Source organism: Hyaena hyaena, unplaced genomic scaffold (genome assembly GCF_003009895.1).
Source record: "Hyaena hyaena isolate Hyena2069 unplaced genomic scaffold, ASM300989v1 scaffold_2037, whole genome shotgun sequence".
Taxonomy (NCBI): Eukaryota; Metazoa; Chordata; class Mammalia; order Carnivora; family Hyaenidae; genus Hyaena; species Hyaena hyaena.
In genome coordinates, this window is record NW_024082674.1 from 41,448 (window position 1) to 56,508 (window position 15,061).

The 15,061-nt window shown below is 36.6% G+C and overlaps 1 protein-coding gene across 1 annotated transcript; it reads left to right on the forward strand.

The window, feature by feature from the left end:
* On the forward strand, positions 1-930 carry LOC120227169 (olfactory receptor 5H2-like). Its single transcript, XM_039225331.1, has one exon. It carries the CDS (start codon positions 1-3, stop codon positions 928-930), a length of 930 nt encoding a protein of 309 aa, XP_039081262.1.
* Positions 931-15,061: the final 14,131 nt, after the last annotated feature.

The following is a 15,061-nucleotide window of genomic DNA, read 5'->3' on the forward strand; positions in this document are numbered from 1 at the left end:
ATGGATCCTAAAAACGCAACAATGCTGACAAATTTTGTTCTCACAGGAATCACATATCAACCAGAATGGAAAATCCCTCTGTTTCTGATGTTCTTGGTGATATACCTCATTACTATTGTGGGAAACCTTGGACTAACCGCTCTTATCTGCAATGACCCTCACCTTCACATTCCCATGTACTTTCTCCTTGGGAGTTTAGCCTTTGTGGATGCTTGGATATCATCTACAGTGACCCCAAAGATGCTGGTCAACTTTCTAGCCAAGAGTAAGATGATAACTCTCTCTGAATGTGTGACACAATTGTTTTCCTTTGCATTCGGTGCCACCACAGAATGTTTTCTCTTGGCAACAATGGCATATGATCGCTATGTAGCCATATGCAAACCATTACTTTATCCAGTGATTATGACCTACAGACTTTGCACCTGGATGTTAGTTTCATCATTTGTAGGTGGATTTATTCATTCTATAGTTCATATAGGGTTTTTATTCAGATTAACCTTTTGTAATTCTAACATAATATATCATTTCTACTGTGACATCATGCCATTGTTTAAGATTTCCTGTACTGACCCTTCTATTAATATTCTGATGATTTTTATTTTCTCTGGGTCAATACAGGTATTTACCATTCTGATTGTTCTGGTCTCTTATACACTTATTCTCTTTATGATCTTAAAAAAGAAGTCTCTACAAGGCATAAAAAAAGCCTTCTCCACCTGTGGAGCCCATCTGTTATCTGTTTCTTTATACTATGGCCCTCTTCTCTTCATGTATGTGCACCCTGGATCTGCACAATCACATGATCAAGATATGATGGACTCTCTGTTTTACACTGTCATAATTCCTTTGTTAAATCCAATTATCTATAGCCTAAGAAATAAAAAAGTCATAGATTCACTAAGAAAAATGTTAAAAAGAAATGTTTAGATCTCATACTATTATCTGTTCTATTTTTTATTAAAACCATCACAAAATTATGCAGATTAGATATGGCTCTGTTTTGGTTAGTATGCAAAGACTGTGCAATTGTAGTTGCCTAGTATTTAATGATTTGTTAAACATGTGTTCATTTCATGCTGGAATAACTGAAGCATAAACAAAAATATTTTATTCTTTGTTATACGCTATACTCTATTATAGTTTTATAAAATCATTAAGTACTATAATCATATGGTTTTTCTGAATAGGACTAGATTATGATGATTTGATACTTATACAGCCATGTAGCCTGGAGGCTCATATACATTTAACTCCACAGTGGAGGCAGGTTTGTGTTTGAATGAGCAGAGACAAATCCCAGAAATTCTGCTAGCCATCAAACCATCTTTCATTCCACTTTATTTGGCCATGGTGAATTTCACTTCATGTGGGGATTCATCTGTCATATCACTGAGGGATAAAAACAAAAAGGGGATGGGGAGGGGGGAGGGGCATGGAGGAGGGCACTTGTGGGGATGAGCACTGGGTATTATATGGAAACCAATTTGACAACAAACTATTTGTAAAAAGAAAAACAACAGCAACAACAACAAAAAAACCAGACAGGGGATCAATGGGGAAAATATGAGAAGGGAGTTAAGATGGGGAGGGTCAAGCCAAATTGTAAGAGATGCTCTTAGCTTAGGGTGCACCTATGAGAAACTGGATGAGGGGATTTGCCTCTCACTGTCTAGGATGCCTTCTACAGTCCCTTTCTAGCTGTGTGTGTATGTTGTAGGGTAATCTGAAAAGTTTCACTAATTCATAAAGCTAAGAGAGGAGACTAGAGAATTTAAGTGGGATGGTCATGGGGAAGAAAAGGAAATGGTCAATCTTCCTAGAGTTTTTTTAAAGAATGAAGCTATAAGATAAATCAGTAACATGTAATTTTTTTAATGTGTTGTTGACACATGGGCTTCAAATTCATGTTTACAAAATTCATATAATGTTAAGATAATATGATGTCATAGCATCAACTGAGTGGCTGGGAAAGACAAGAAAATGAACAAGATATTGGATGTTTTCTGTCTTAAGAATTTTTAAATGTTAGGTTCCTTCTATTCCATACTCTAAGTATAATAAGTGTCCTATTTCAAGTCCACTCCTGTTCTTCCCTTCTCAACACTGAAATTCCATACACCTTCTTACTGTTACCAATGAGGCCCTGACTCTGCTTCTGTGTTTTGCAAAACTCTGCTTATATTTTAAATCCTGTTGATACTATTACTTTCAGAACTTGGCCACCAGGTTAGTCTTCATAAACAACTCTGATTAAATCATATCCCTTTTCAATAACTTTTAATGGGTTGTCATTGCTACCAGATTATGTGCAAATACAATCTGTTTATATACACATGTACAACTTTATCTGTTCAATGTCTAGATTTTATATATTTTTTTCCATATATTTACATCCATTTATTCCTTCTCTCTGTGTTCCTCATCCTGGTTTACTCACCCTGACATTATTTTCAGTCCTTTCAAATAAAACCTTAGTTAACTCTGAAGTCTCTTCCTCTACAATTCTCCCTATTCTCCTGTGTTATACCCAAAAATGAGTTGCAGAAAGCTTTCTAACTACTTTTTACTCTATCAAGTACATGCTTTTGCTAATACAGGTCTCCCCACAGAGAAAAGGTGCCTTTTCTTCAAGGTATATCTCAAATGTTACAGCTTTTATGATGCATTTCCAGATTATCTTGAAGAGAATAGTAATGCTCACTTGAAACATTTAGTTTACCCATTTGAATCATTTAGCAGTTTATTCTTCTTAGGTCATACTTGGCCTTGTATAATATTTATTTTGGGGCTGTGAGCTTTTAAAAATTATTATTATTACAAATTAGATGTCTTAGTCTCTATATCTTACACACAAGGTCCTAAATAAGTATTTGTAAAATATATGTAAAAATGAATTGAATTTGAGAGCACAAACACACAGAATGCAGTAAGAGAGCATCAGTCATTTTCAACCTTGCAATGAGCCCTGGCTCATTACTGGCTGATTACCAGGCCTGGGACAGCTGCTGCAGGCAAGCTTGCCTTCCTGTTTCTTTAGTGATGATTGCAAATATCACACACCTAAAGTGAATTATTCTTGTTCCTATTGCTAGGTAGGATTGGCTCCTGGGATAGACTTTGACAAAATATCAGGGAGAAGCTATTTAATTCGATGTTTGGTTTAAACATTTGTTTAGCTTAAAAGATATTTTAAAATACATCAACATTCAAAAAATATAATTATTCTATAATCTGGAGGTCCATGTCATAAGATTAGACCAGGTCATCCACTCTTGAGGGATATCCCCAAGTCTTAGAAAGGGGAGTAGTGGGTAACAGTCTAGATGTATTTATGCTTTTCCCTCAGAAAATCCATGTTATTGTATATGTCTGTAGTTTAAAAATATTTTTTGTTACTGTATAATTTTCTCAGTGTACTCATAGCTTCCTTTAATTGTCATGATTTTTACTTGTTCATTCACTATGATGATGACCTAATGACTAGACTGGTAACACAATAATTAGTATCTACTGACATCATAACAGTCTAGTTCCCTAAGTGATACTTTCCTTGAATGAGAAGATTCACATCAAGCTGACTATATGAGGGTGGTATGTTACCTGTCAGGTCTTGCTTTAGGTTTTATGAGTATAGGACAAAAAGTTGGGGGCTTCTCAAAGCTCAGATTTTCTCTGCAGCCTCCTCTTGTGCATGTCTGGTCTATGGATTCTTCTGGTCTAGTCTGACCTTTGGTACAATATGAATTACTCTATGCCTTCCAGAAATTCACCAAAATACCTACACCACTGATGTGACCCCATTCTCCATTACAGATATTTCTATTTTTGTACATCATTCTGTCATTTCGGTGGCATTATGGGAAAGAGATAAAATATACATCTGTGCCAAAAACAACAACAACAACAACAACAACAACAAAAAAAAATCCTGCAGTTTGAACAAGATATGCTGCTGATTCCTTTTAAAAGAAACTGGAGGAGGAGGAGTTAAGATGGTAGAATACAAGGGAAATCCAAGGCTGGTCTCATCCTTCGAGCACAAGGAGATCAACATCAAATCATTTTTTTAAGTTTATTTATTTTGAGAGAGAGAACACATGTGAACAGGGGAGGAGCAGAGAGAGAGGGGAGAAGAGAGAATCCCAAGCAGGCTCTGTGCTGTCAGTGCGGAGCCCATTACAGGGCTTGATCCCAGGAAACCTGTGAGACCATGACCTAAGACAAAATCAAGAGTCCAACACTCAACTGAATGAGCCACCCAGGCACCCCAACATTAAACCATTTTGTAAGATTTTTTTTGAGAGAGAAAAAGAGAGAAAGTGTGTGTGCACAGGGGAGAGGAGCAGAGGAAGAGAGAGAGATTCTTCAGCAGGCTCCCAATGTGGGGCTCAATCCCACAACCATACAACTGTGACCTGAGTCAAAATACAAAGTCGGATGCTCAACTGACTGAGTCACCCATGAGCCCCACATCAAACCACTGAACACCTACAATAACGATTTGAGGGTTAAGAGAACAATCTGCATAATTTGAGGGAGAGAATATGGTAGGTATATGGTGTGGGGAGAGAAATGGGGAAAAGAAAAGCCCTGGTGCTGGAGAGGGGTGGAAGCCTTTTTCATGGAGAGGATAGAGAGGGCTGGAGAGAGAACAGTGTGTTAGGTTAGTGCAAGAAAAGCACTCCCTTTGAAAGTAGCTAGAGAGAAGGAAAGAGTGGGGGGAAAAAGAGTGAATATAGGCACAGGGGACTGCACAAGAAAACTGTTCACCAAAATCACTGACAGGGAAAAAGGAAAGGGTTTCAATACTTCCAGTTTTATAAATAGCAGAGTACAGGGTCTGAAGTTTCAGAAGTCGACAAGGCAGAGAGCCCCAGGAGAGGGCAGCATGGTCTGAAAATCTCCTGGGTTGCACAGGGAGAAGCGATTCCCCTGCTGGGAATGCATTTGGTAGAGGTGGTACAGCCTCTGCATGGGCAAAAAACCCTGTGGGCACCACTAAACTACCCCATTCACCAGAACAGGAATAAAGACGCTGGCTGAGGGCAGCAACCACTCATACTGGCTGTGTGTTGCTATTTACCATAAGTTCCAAGCTGCAGCTGCTCTGCAGTTGTATGACTGTTTTCTGGGACAAGCTGGCACTGGCCACAAGGTGGCAAGACCCTACCCCAGAGGATCAGCATGGGTCTAAAGCAATGGGGCACCTCCGAGTGTGGAGATTTTGAAATACAGCCATGAATGAAAACCCAGGAGGGTGGCACTTCCTGGCAGAAGCACAGCTCAGGCACAGACAGGGGGAAGGCAGGGATCTGATAGAAGCCAGGGAAGAGGAGAGGTGACTGATGTACTCTATTAGGGTGTGAACATTCCACTCCAGAGACTGGGGGGAGCCATTTTCACCACAAGCCCAACAGTACTAATCCACCTCAGTGAGCTAAACATGGCCACCTTTACACAAAAACCTGTCCCCCTGCACCCTCCAAGCCCATCTCCACTAGAACAAGTCTTTGTGAGAATCAAAGCAGCAGGTTCCTCTAGCAGAAGATTAGCACAAACCCCTTCAATGTGCTACCATCTACTGCTCACAGAGTTCTGCAAAGTTTCAACTCTAGGAGAAACTAGATGTAGCTTCCTTTGGATTTTTGTTTGTTTACTTTTGGGTTTTTTTTTTTTTTTTTGCTTTTGTTTTTGGATACACAAAGAGCAAATTTTTTTTCCTTTATCATATTATATTTTTTTAATTTTTAATTTTCTTTTTTTTCCCTGTTTTCCTATGAAGCTTCTCTTAAAAGCAGACCAAAAATGCACCTAGGACCTAGCTTCCTTCATTTACATTTTGTTTAAATTTAAAATTTTTATTTTATTAATTTTTTTCCTGCAAAATAGCAAGATAGAGGAATTCATGACAAAAGAATGAACAGGAAGAAATGACAGCCAGGGATTTAATCAACACAGATATAAGAAAGATGTCAGACTAAAATTAAAAAAAATTGTAATGATTCTAGCTGGGCTTGAAAAACACATAGAAGATACTAGAAAATCTTTTACCGCAGGGATAAAAGAGCTAAAATCTAGTCAAGCCAAAATTTAAAATGCTATAACCAAGATGCAAACCCAAATGGATGCCATGACAGTGAGAATGGACAGAGCAGAGAAATGAGTCAGTGATACAGAATGATAAAATTATGAAAAATAATGAAGTTGAAAACAAGAAGGAAATAAGGTAATGGATCATAAAGGCAGACTTAGGGAACTTAGCAACTTTTAAAATGGAAAAACATTCACATAATAGGAGTACTAAAAGATGAAGTGTACTTCAGGGGCAGAGGTTTTATGTGAGCAAATTCGGGCTGAAAATTTCCCTAATCTGGAGAAGCACACAGACAGAAAAATCCAAGATGCACAGAGAACTCCCGTTAAATTTAACAAAAACCAATGGTCACCAAGGCATACCATAATCAAATTTACAAAATAGCAAGGAAAGAATCCCAAGAGCAGCAAGAGGAAAAATATCCTTAACCTACAAGGGAAGACAGGTCAGATTCACAACAGATCTTTTGACAGAAACTTGGTAGGCCAGAGAGAAGAGGCAGGATATATTAAATGTGTCGAGTGGGAAAAATATGCAGCCAAGAATACTCTATCCAGCAAAGCTGCCATTCAGAAAAGAAAGAGAGATAAAAAGTTTTCCAGACAAACAAAAACTAAAGGAGTTAGCAACCACGAAGTCAGCCTAGCAAGAAATATTAAGGGGGATTCTTTGTGTGGGGGAAAAAAAGACCACAAGCAACAAAGACTAGAAAGGAACAGAGAATATCATCAGAAACACAAACTTTACAGGTAACACATGGCATAAAACCCCTATCTTTCAATGATCACCCTGAATGTAAATGGACTAAATGCTTCAATCAAAAGACATAGCATACCATAATTGATTTTAAAAAAAGAAAGAAAAAAAAAACCAAGATCAATCTATATGCTACCTACAGGAGACTCATTTTAGACCTAAAAAATATTGGCAGATTTAAAGTGAGGTAATGGAGAATAATCTATCATGCTAATAGAGGCCAAGAAAGACAGAATTCTCATACTTATATCAGACAAACCAGATTTTATCCAAAGGCTATAACAGAAGATGAAGAAGGGCATTATATTATAATTAAGGAGTATACATATGTATATATATTAAGAATATCTAATAATCTAAAATATGTCCTCAACTTCAGAGCACCCAAATATAGAAATCAAATAATAACAAACATCAGAAAACCCATTGCCAATAATACAATAATCGTAGGTGACTTTAATATTCCACTTACAGCAATGGACAGATCATCTAAGCAGAAAATCAACAAGGAAACAATAACTTGGAATGACACACTGGACAGATGAACTTCACAGATATATTCAGAACATTCCATACTAAAGCAGAAGAATACACATTCTTTTCGAGTGCACATAGAACATTCTCCAGAATCACATACTGGGTCACAGATCCTACTTCAACAAATACAAAAAGATTGAGAGCATACCATGCATATTTTCAGACCAGAATGCTATGAAACGTGAAGTCAGCCACAAAAAAAATTTTTTTTCCAAAAGACCACAAATACTTGGAAGTTAAAAATATCCTACTAAAGAATGAAATGGTTAACCAGGAAATTAAAGAGGAAACTAAAAAGTAGATAGAAGCAAATGAAAATGAAAACATGATAGTCCAAAATATTTGGGATTAAGCAAAGACAGTCCTAAGAGGGAAGTATATTGCACTGAAGGCCTATCTCAAGAAGCAAGAAAGGTCTCGAATACACAGCCTATTCTGTCACCGAAAGGAGTTGGAAAAGGAAAGCAAATAAAGCCTAAAGCCAGCAAAAGAAGGGAAATCATAAAGATTAGAGCAGAAACAAAATAGAAACAAAAAAATAGAACAGATCAACAAAAATAAGAGCTGGTTCTCTGAAAGAATTAATAAAATTGATAAACCCCTAGCCAGAAATATCAAAAAGGAAGGAGAAAGGACCAGAATGAATAAAATCACAAATGAAAGAGGAGCAAGCACAACCATCACCACAGAAATATAAACAATTATAAAAGAATACTATGAAAAATTGTATGTGAACAAACTGGGCAATCTGGACGAAATGGATAAATTCCTAGAACATACAAACTACAAAAGCTGAAACAGGAAGAAATAGAAAATTTGGAACAGACCCGTAACCAGCAAAGAAATTGAAATAGTAATAAAAAATCTCCCAACAAACAAGAGTTTAAGGCCAGAAGACCCACTAGGGGAATTCAGCCAGATATTTATTTAAATAAGAGTTAATACCTATTTTCTCAAACTGGCCCAAAACATAGAACTAGAAGGAAAATTTCCAAACTCATTATGTGAGGCCAGAATTACCTTGATTTCAAAACAGGACAAAGACCCCAATGAAAAGTAAAGTAACCGGTCAATACCCCTGATGAACATGGATGCAAAAATTCTCAACAAGATACTAACAAACTGAATATAACAGCACATTAAAAGAATTATTTACCACAATCAAGTGGGATTTATTCCTGGAGTGCAAGGGTGTTTCAGTATTCACAAATCAATCAAAGTAATACACCACATTAATAAAAGAAAGGATAAGAATTACATGATCCTCTCAATAGATGCAGAAAAGCATTTGACAAAGTACAGCACCCATTCTTGATCAAAACCCTCAACAAAGTAGGTTTAGAGGGAACACACCTCAACATCATAAAGGCCATTTAAGGAAAATATGGCTAGTATCATCCTCAATGGGGAAAAACTGAGATCTTTCCCCCAAAGGTCAGGAATATGAAGGGATGTCCACTTTTACCACTGTTGTTCAACATACTGTTGGAACTCCTAGCCTCAGCAATCAGACAAAAAACAAGGCATCCAAATTGTCAAGGAAGAAGTCAAACCTTCGCTATTTGCAGACAACATAATACTCTATGTAGAAAACCCAAAAGACTCCACCAAAAAATTGCCAGAACCAATACATGAATTCAGCAAAGTTGCAGGATATAAAATCAATGTGTAAAAATCTGTTATGTTCCTGTACATCAATAATGAAACAGCTAAAAAAGAAGTAAAGGAATTGATTCCATTTGCAATTGCACCATGAACAACCAGATGCCTAGAAATAAACCTAACCAAAGAAGTAATAGACCTAGAACACTTATGAAAAAAATTGAAGAGGACACAAAGAAATGGAAAAGCATTCTTCATGGACTGGAAGAACATTGTCAAAATGTCCATACTACCTAAAGCAATCTACACATCTAATGCAATCCCGATCTAAATACCATCAGCATTTTTCACAGAGCTTAGAACAAACAATTCTAATATTTGTATGAAACCACAAAAGACCCTGAATAGCCAAAGCAATTCTGAAAAAGAGACAAAGCTGGAGGCATCTCTATTCTGGACTTCAAGCTACATTACAAAGCTTTATTCATCAATACAGTATGGTACTGATGTGAAAAAAGACACACAGATCAATGGAACGGAACTGAAAACCCAGAAATGGATCCACAACTATATTGTCAACTAATTTTTGACAAAGCAGGAAAGAATATCCAATACAAAAGGAGTCTCTTCAACAGATGGTGTTGGGAAAACTGGACAGTGACATACAGAACAATGAAATAGACCATTTTCTTAGACCACACACAAAAATGAATTCAGAATGGATTTTTTAAAATCTAAATGTGATGTAGGAAACAATCAAATTCCTAGAGGAGAACACAGGCAGAAACTTCTTTGACATCGGCTGGAGCAACTTCTTACTAGACGTGTCGCTGGAAGCAAGGGAAACAAAAGCAAAAAATAAACTATTGGGACTTCATCAAAAAAAAAAAAGGCTTCTGCACAGTGAAAGAAACTATTGATAAAACTAAAAGACAGGGGCGTCTGGGTGGTTCAGTCAGTTAAGTGTCCGACTTTGGCTCAGGTCATGATCTCATGGTTCGTGGTTTTGAACCTTGTGTAGGGCTCTGTGCTGACAGCCAGCTCAGAGCCTAGAGCCTGTTTAAGATTCTGTGTCTCTGTCTCTCTCTGCCCCTCCCCTGCTCACACTGCCTCTCTCTTTCTCTCTCTCTCTCTTTCTCTCTCTCTCTCAGAAATAAATAAAACATTTAAAAAATAAAAAAAAATAAACTGGTTCTAACAGGTTACTGGTTTCCTCATTGAATAAATAAAATCTTAAAAAAAAAAACCTAAAAGACAGCCTACAGAAGGGGAGAGGATATTTGCAAATGACATATCTGATAAAGGGTTAGTATCCAAAATCTATAAATAACTTATCAAACTCAACACCCAAAATACAAATAATCCAGTTAAGAAATGGGCAGAAGTCATGAACAGACACTTTTCCAAAGAAAATATCAAGATGGCTGAGACACATGATGTGTTCAACATCACTCATCATCAGGCAAACGCAAATCAAAGTCACAGTGAGCTACCACCTCACACCTGTCAGAATGGTTAAAATTAACAACACAAGAAACAACAGGTGTTGGCGAGGATATAGAGAAAGGGGAAGCCTCTTGCACTGTTGGTGGAAATGTAAACTGGTGCACCCTTTCTGAAGACAGGTATGGAGTTCCTTGGAAAGTTAAAATATTAAGTACCTCATGATTCAGCAATTGCACTACTGAGTATTTACACAAAGGATAAAAAAAAATACAGACTCAAATGGGGACATGTATCCTGATGTTTATAGCAGCATTATCAATAATAGCCAAACTATGGAGAGAGCTCTAATTTCCATCAACTGATGAATGTATAAAGAAGAAGTGGTATGTATGTGTGTGTGTGTGTGTGTGTGTGTGTCTGTGTGTGTGTGTGTGCACACGTGCACAGGTAATTAAATTATGTCATAAGGATGGGACCTTCATGATGTGATTAGTGCCCTGATAAGAAGAGGAAGAGAGAAGAGAGGTCTCTCTCTACATGAGTACTCACCTAGAAAAGGACATGTAAGCATACTGAGAAGACAACTGTGTATAAGCCAAGAAATAGGATCTTACCGTGTACCGTACTGCTTGTACCGTAATCTTGAATTTACCATCCTCCAGGACCGTAAGAAATGTCTGTTGTTTAAGTTACCCAGCATTTGATATTTTTATAGCAGACAAGTAAACTAAGACAACAACTATTTTAAAATAACCAGAGAAACAAAATTGTTATATCAAGATATTTACAGACCGGTCAAAATGGACTTTTCTACATACCTTCTATTTCCTATTTAAATAGCCCTATGTAAATATTCTAAAGTTTCTACTCTCTATATTCTACTTTCTTCTCTGTTTTGGGTAGGTACTTGTAGATTTCAACAGAACATCTATTGTCAAGGTGAAGAACTGTGCATATATATTTTTAACTTTATTCATTTTGAGAGAGAGAGAGAGAGAGCGAGCGAGCGCACAAGTGGGGGAGGGGCAGGGAGTGAGGGAGGGGAGAGAGGAGGAGAGACAGAGAGAGAAAGAGAGAGAGAGAATGAATCTCAAGCAGGATCCATGCTGTCAGTGTGGAGCCTGATGCAGGACTCAAACCCAAGAACCATGAGGTCATGACCTGAACTGAAACCAAGAGTTGGATGCTCAACTGACTAAGCTGCCCAGGTGCCCTGAACTGTGGATATTTTTACAACTTTTTCATGGGAACCATGATGGACAGCGATCGTAGCAAATTAAAACGCATTGCCTCATTTCAATAAGGTTAATAGGAGGGAAATATGTCCATCAGAAAAAAATTGTCAAGTTGGATCCACTTTTGTACAATTATTCTCAAATAGTTTCATCTTTAAGATATTCCACTTGCTATAATAATGTGATGTTTATCTCTTCTGAGGAGATACTCTCTAAATGAGACTTATTTGACAGCAATAACCAATGATCTTATATTTCCTGTATTTTTAAAGAAAAAGAAATTCATTAAATGTACAGTGATGGTTAAAGAGATTTCAAGATGTCTGACGTTGTAATTTGAAACAAAAAACAATACCCAAAACAAAAAACTGATACCCAACTATACAATTTTTCTTACCTACTTGAAATGTAAATACTCAAATAAGTTATAAAAGGATGGGGAAAAAACGTAACATGCAAATATTATAAAAAATATTAGTATCAACCAACTTTATATTATTAAACACTTCACCAAAGAGCAGCAGAATACATAATATTTTAAAAAGCACACAATTAACATCTATCAAGATATAATAAATTACTGGATACGTTATTTATGTATACTTTTTGTTTGCTTGAAATATTCCATTGCATTCTACTCTTCTTTGGAATAAATTAGAGAGATATTTTAAAGCATGGAAAGACATTTTTAATTTGTTATGCCAATTTTTTTCTTAAGAAAGAATCTCAAACTCACTATCTTTACTGGAGGAAAAATTACTAAAACCAGACAATTTATGCCTCCCCAAAGAGTTTCCTTTTACCAGAGATCAATGCCCTAAAACAAAGGAGTAAATTTCTAACATTTATTTATTTTTGAGAGACAGAGCATAAGCAGGGGATGGGCAGAGAGAGAGGGAGGGAGACACAGAATCCAAAGCAGGCTCCAGGCTCTGAGTTGTCAACAAAGAACCCGATGCAGAGTTCAAAACCACAAACCGTGAGATCATGGAGCCAAAGTCAGACACTTAACTGACTGAACCACCCAGGCAACCCAGGAGTAAAGTTCTTATACTCTTTTTTTTAGTTTCTTTCTTTCCTTTCTTATCCTTTTCTTCCCTTTCTTTCCTTTTATTTTATCCCTTCCCTTCTTCTTTCTTCTTGTTTCCTCCCTATAGTGAGTTATTAAAAAAACTGACAAATTTTTAAAAATTGAAGCCTTTTTAAGCATAATTAATATACAAAACCTATTGGTTTCTAATAACTTTCTTTATGTAGACTTACTGATAACTAGTGTTTTATATATGGATTAGATCTTCCAATTTAATAAACTCATGTAACATATGGAGGGCAAAATAGGGCAGATTCCCCCTTTGTCTCCCAGTGCAAGTGAATAAGCGGGCTCAAGACGACACGAATGGGACAGCAGATACCCTCCATGTTCCACTGTCTCATATCAGCTTTGTGGAAGTGGGAGGGTGCAGTTGCAGTCACCGTGGAAGTGGTGCTAGTAGCAGGTTCCTGACCTGTAGATGCAGGACTACCGCTGTGACCTTGAAAACAAAGCCCAGTGGTCAAATCCTGAGTTCTGTTTCTCCAGTCTTTCCAGTGATGTTTTTAAGGCACCTAATTTCCTACATTTCTTTTTGACATTTAAATAGTGGTTTCTGTTTCCTGCATCAAAATGTGACAGAGTCTCTTAGGACTCATATCTATAACTTTATAATACTAGAAAACTTTACAAGAGTAATATATTATTGAAACCATTTTAATATCTAAATGAGTTTTTATACAGATATACATGTATTTGTATATATATATAATTGGCAAAAATCATAAATATAGATATATAAAATTACAAATTTAGTTATCCAATTGACTCTCTTTATTTAACAAAATAAAGAGATATCTGAAAAAGTACAGAGTACCTCATAGTGAAGAAAATTTACTGTAGAAAATCAAGTTTCCTATTGTTCAAGCACAAATTAGAGCACAAATGGATTTTAAGATACCCCACTAGATTACTCTAAAATTAATATGTTGGGAGAAGGTAGTCTTCAGGAACCCCCAATGAATTGCAACTAATAGCATCAATCATGCAACCACAGGCTCTAGAAAGCAGTTGGCTGATCAACAAATTATAGCTGCTTCAAACAGATTTTTATCTTATACATTTTTTTAAAGTTTATGAAATGATAGAAAGATAACTAGATTTATGGTATGAATACCTAGAAATAATTTGTTGTGTGATTTGGAGAAAGTCTAAACAATTTACCCCATCTGCTAAATGGGGAAATAACTATTCTTCAAGAACTACTGCGAGAGTTAAAGGAGATAATATACGAGAAAATGTCTCATAAACAAAAATACTCCACACTTCTACATTTTATCTCTGGTCATTCTTCAACAAAAATTATAAATCCACAAATTTCAAAATTCCTATGCAGCGATCTGTTTTGGTCTCTTGAGTCCATGGCTCTTCTCTCTTAACTAATTTTGAGTTTGGCAATAGCTAATCAGTGGAAGATGAAACATGTTTTATATAAGCACGATCATTCATATGAGATACTAAACTTGGATAAATTCTTTTTTATGTTTTGCATCAAAGAATATTGTATAATAATATATACCAAAATAAGCAAGAAAACCCCACCTCTGTAGGTTTAATTATATCCAAGTAAATTTCATAAGAATAAAGACACATTTTTTAAATGTCTACTTTTTTGAAAGAGAGAGAGCACGTGATGGGCGAGGGGCAGAGAGAGAGGGAGACAGAGAATCTGAAGCAGGTCCAGGCTCTGAGCTGTCAGCACAGAACCCAATGTGGAGCTCAAACTCATGAGCCAAAGTCGAACGCTTAACTGACTGAGCCACCCAGGTGCCCTCAATAAAGACACATTTAACAGAAACTTATTTTGTATAAATAAATTTTTCTTCACTTTGAAGGCATTGATGGCTTGCATTATTTTTTCTGAGGTATTTATATCTAGGTAAGTTTTATTATAATATGAAACATGTTAAGAAAATTTACACAAAAAATATATAACTAAAATATTTAGATCCCTGAGTGGTCAGTCAGTTAAGCATCAGTCTCTTGGATTTGGCTAAGATTCTGGCTATTCTCACAGTTCATGGGATCAAGCCCCAGGTCAGGCTCCACACTGACAGCATGGAACTTACTTGGGATTCTCTCTCCCTCTCTTTCTTTCCCTCCCCTGCTTTTGTGCGTGCTCTCTCTCTCAAAACTAATAAACAAACTTAAAAAATTTAAATTTGTTGATTGTGGAAGATGCAGTAAACTTTGAATTGTATTCTATGAAAGTGGCACCTATGAGGGAGCCAAGACAGAAAGGATCACTAACAACAACAAATGACCACAGACTTTTCATCAGAAATAGAGCCCCAAAGC

Excerpts from the sequence above, each read along its gene's own strand:
- LOC120227169 (XM_039225331.1), top strand. The coding sequence starts at position 1 with ATGGATCCTAAAAACGCAACAATGCTGACAAATTTTGTTCTCACAGGA.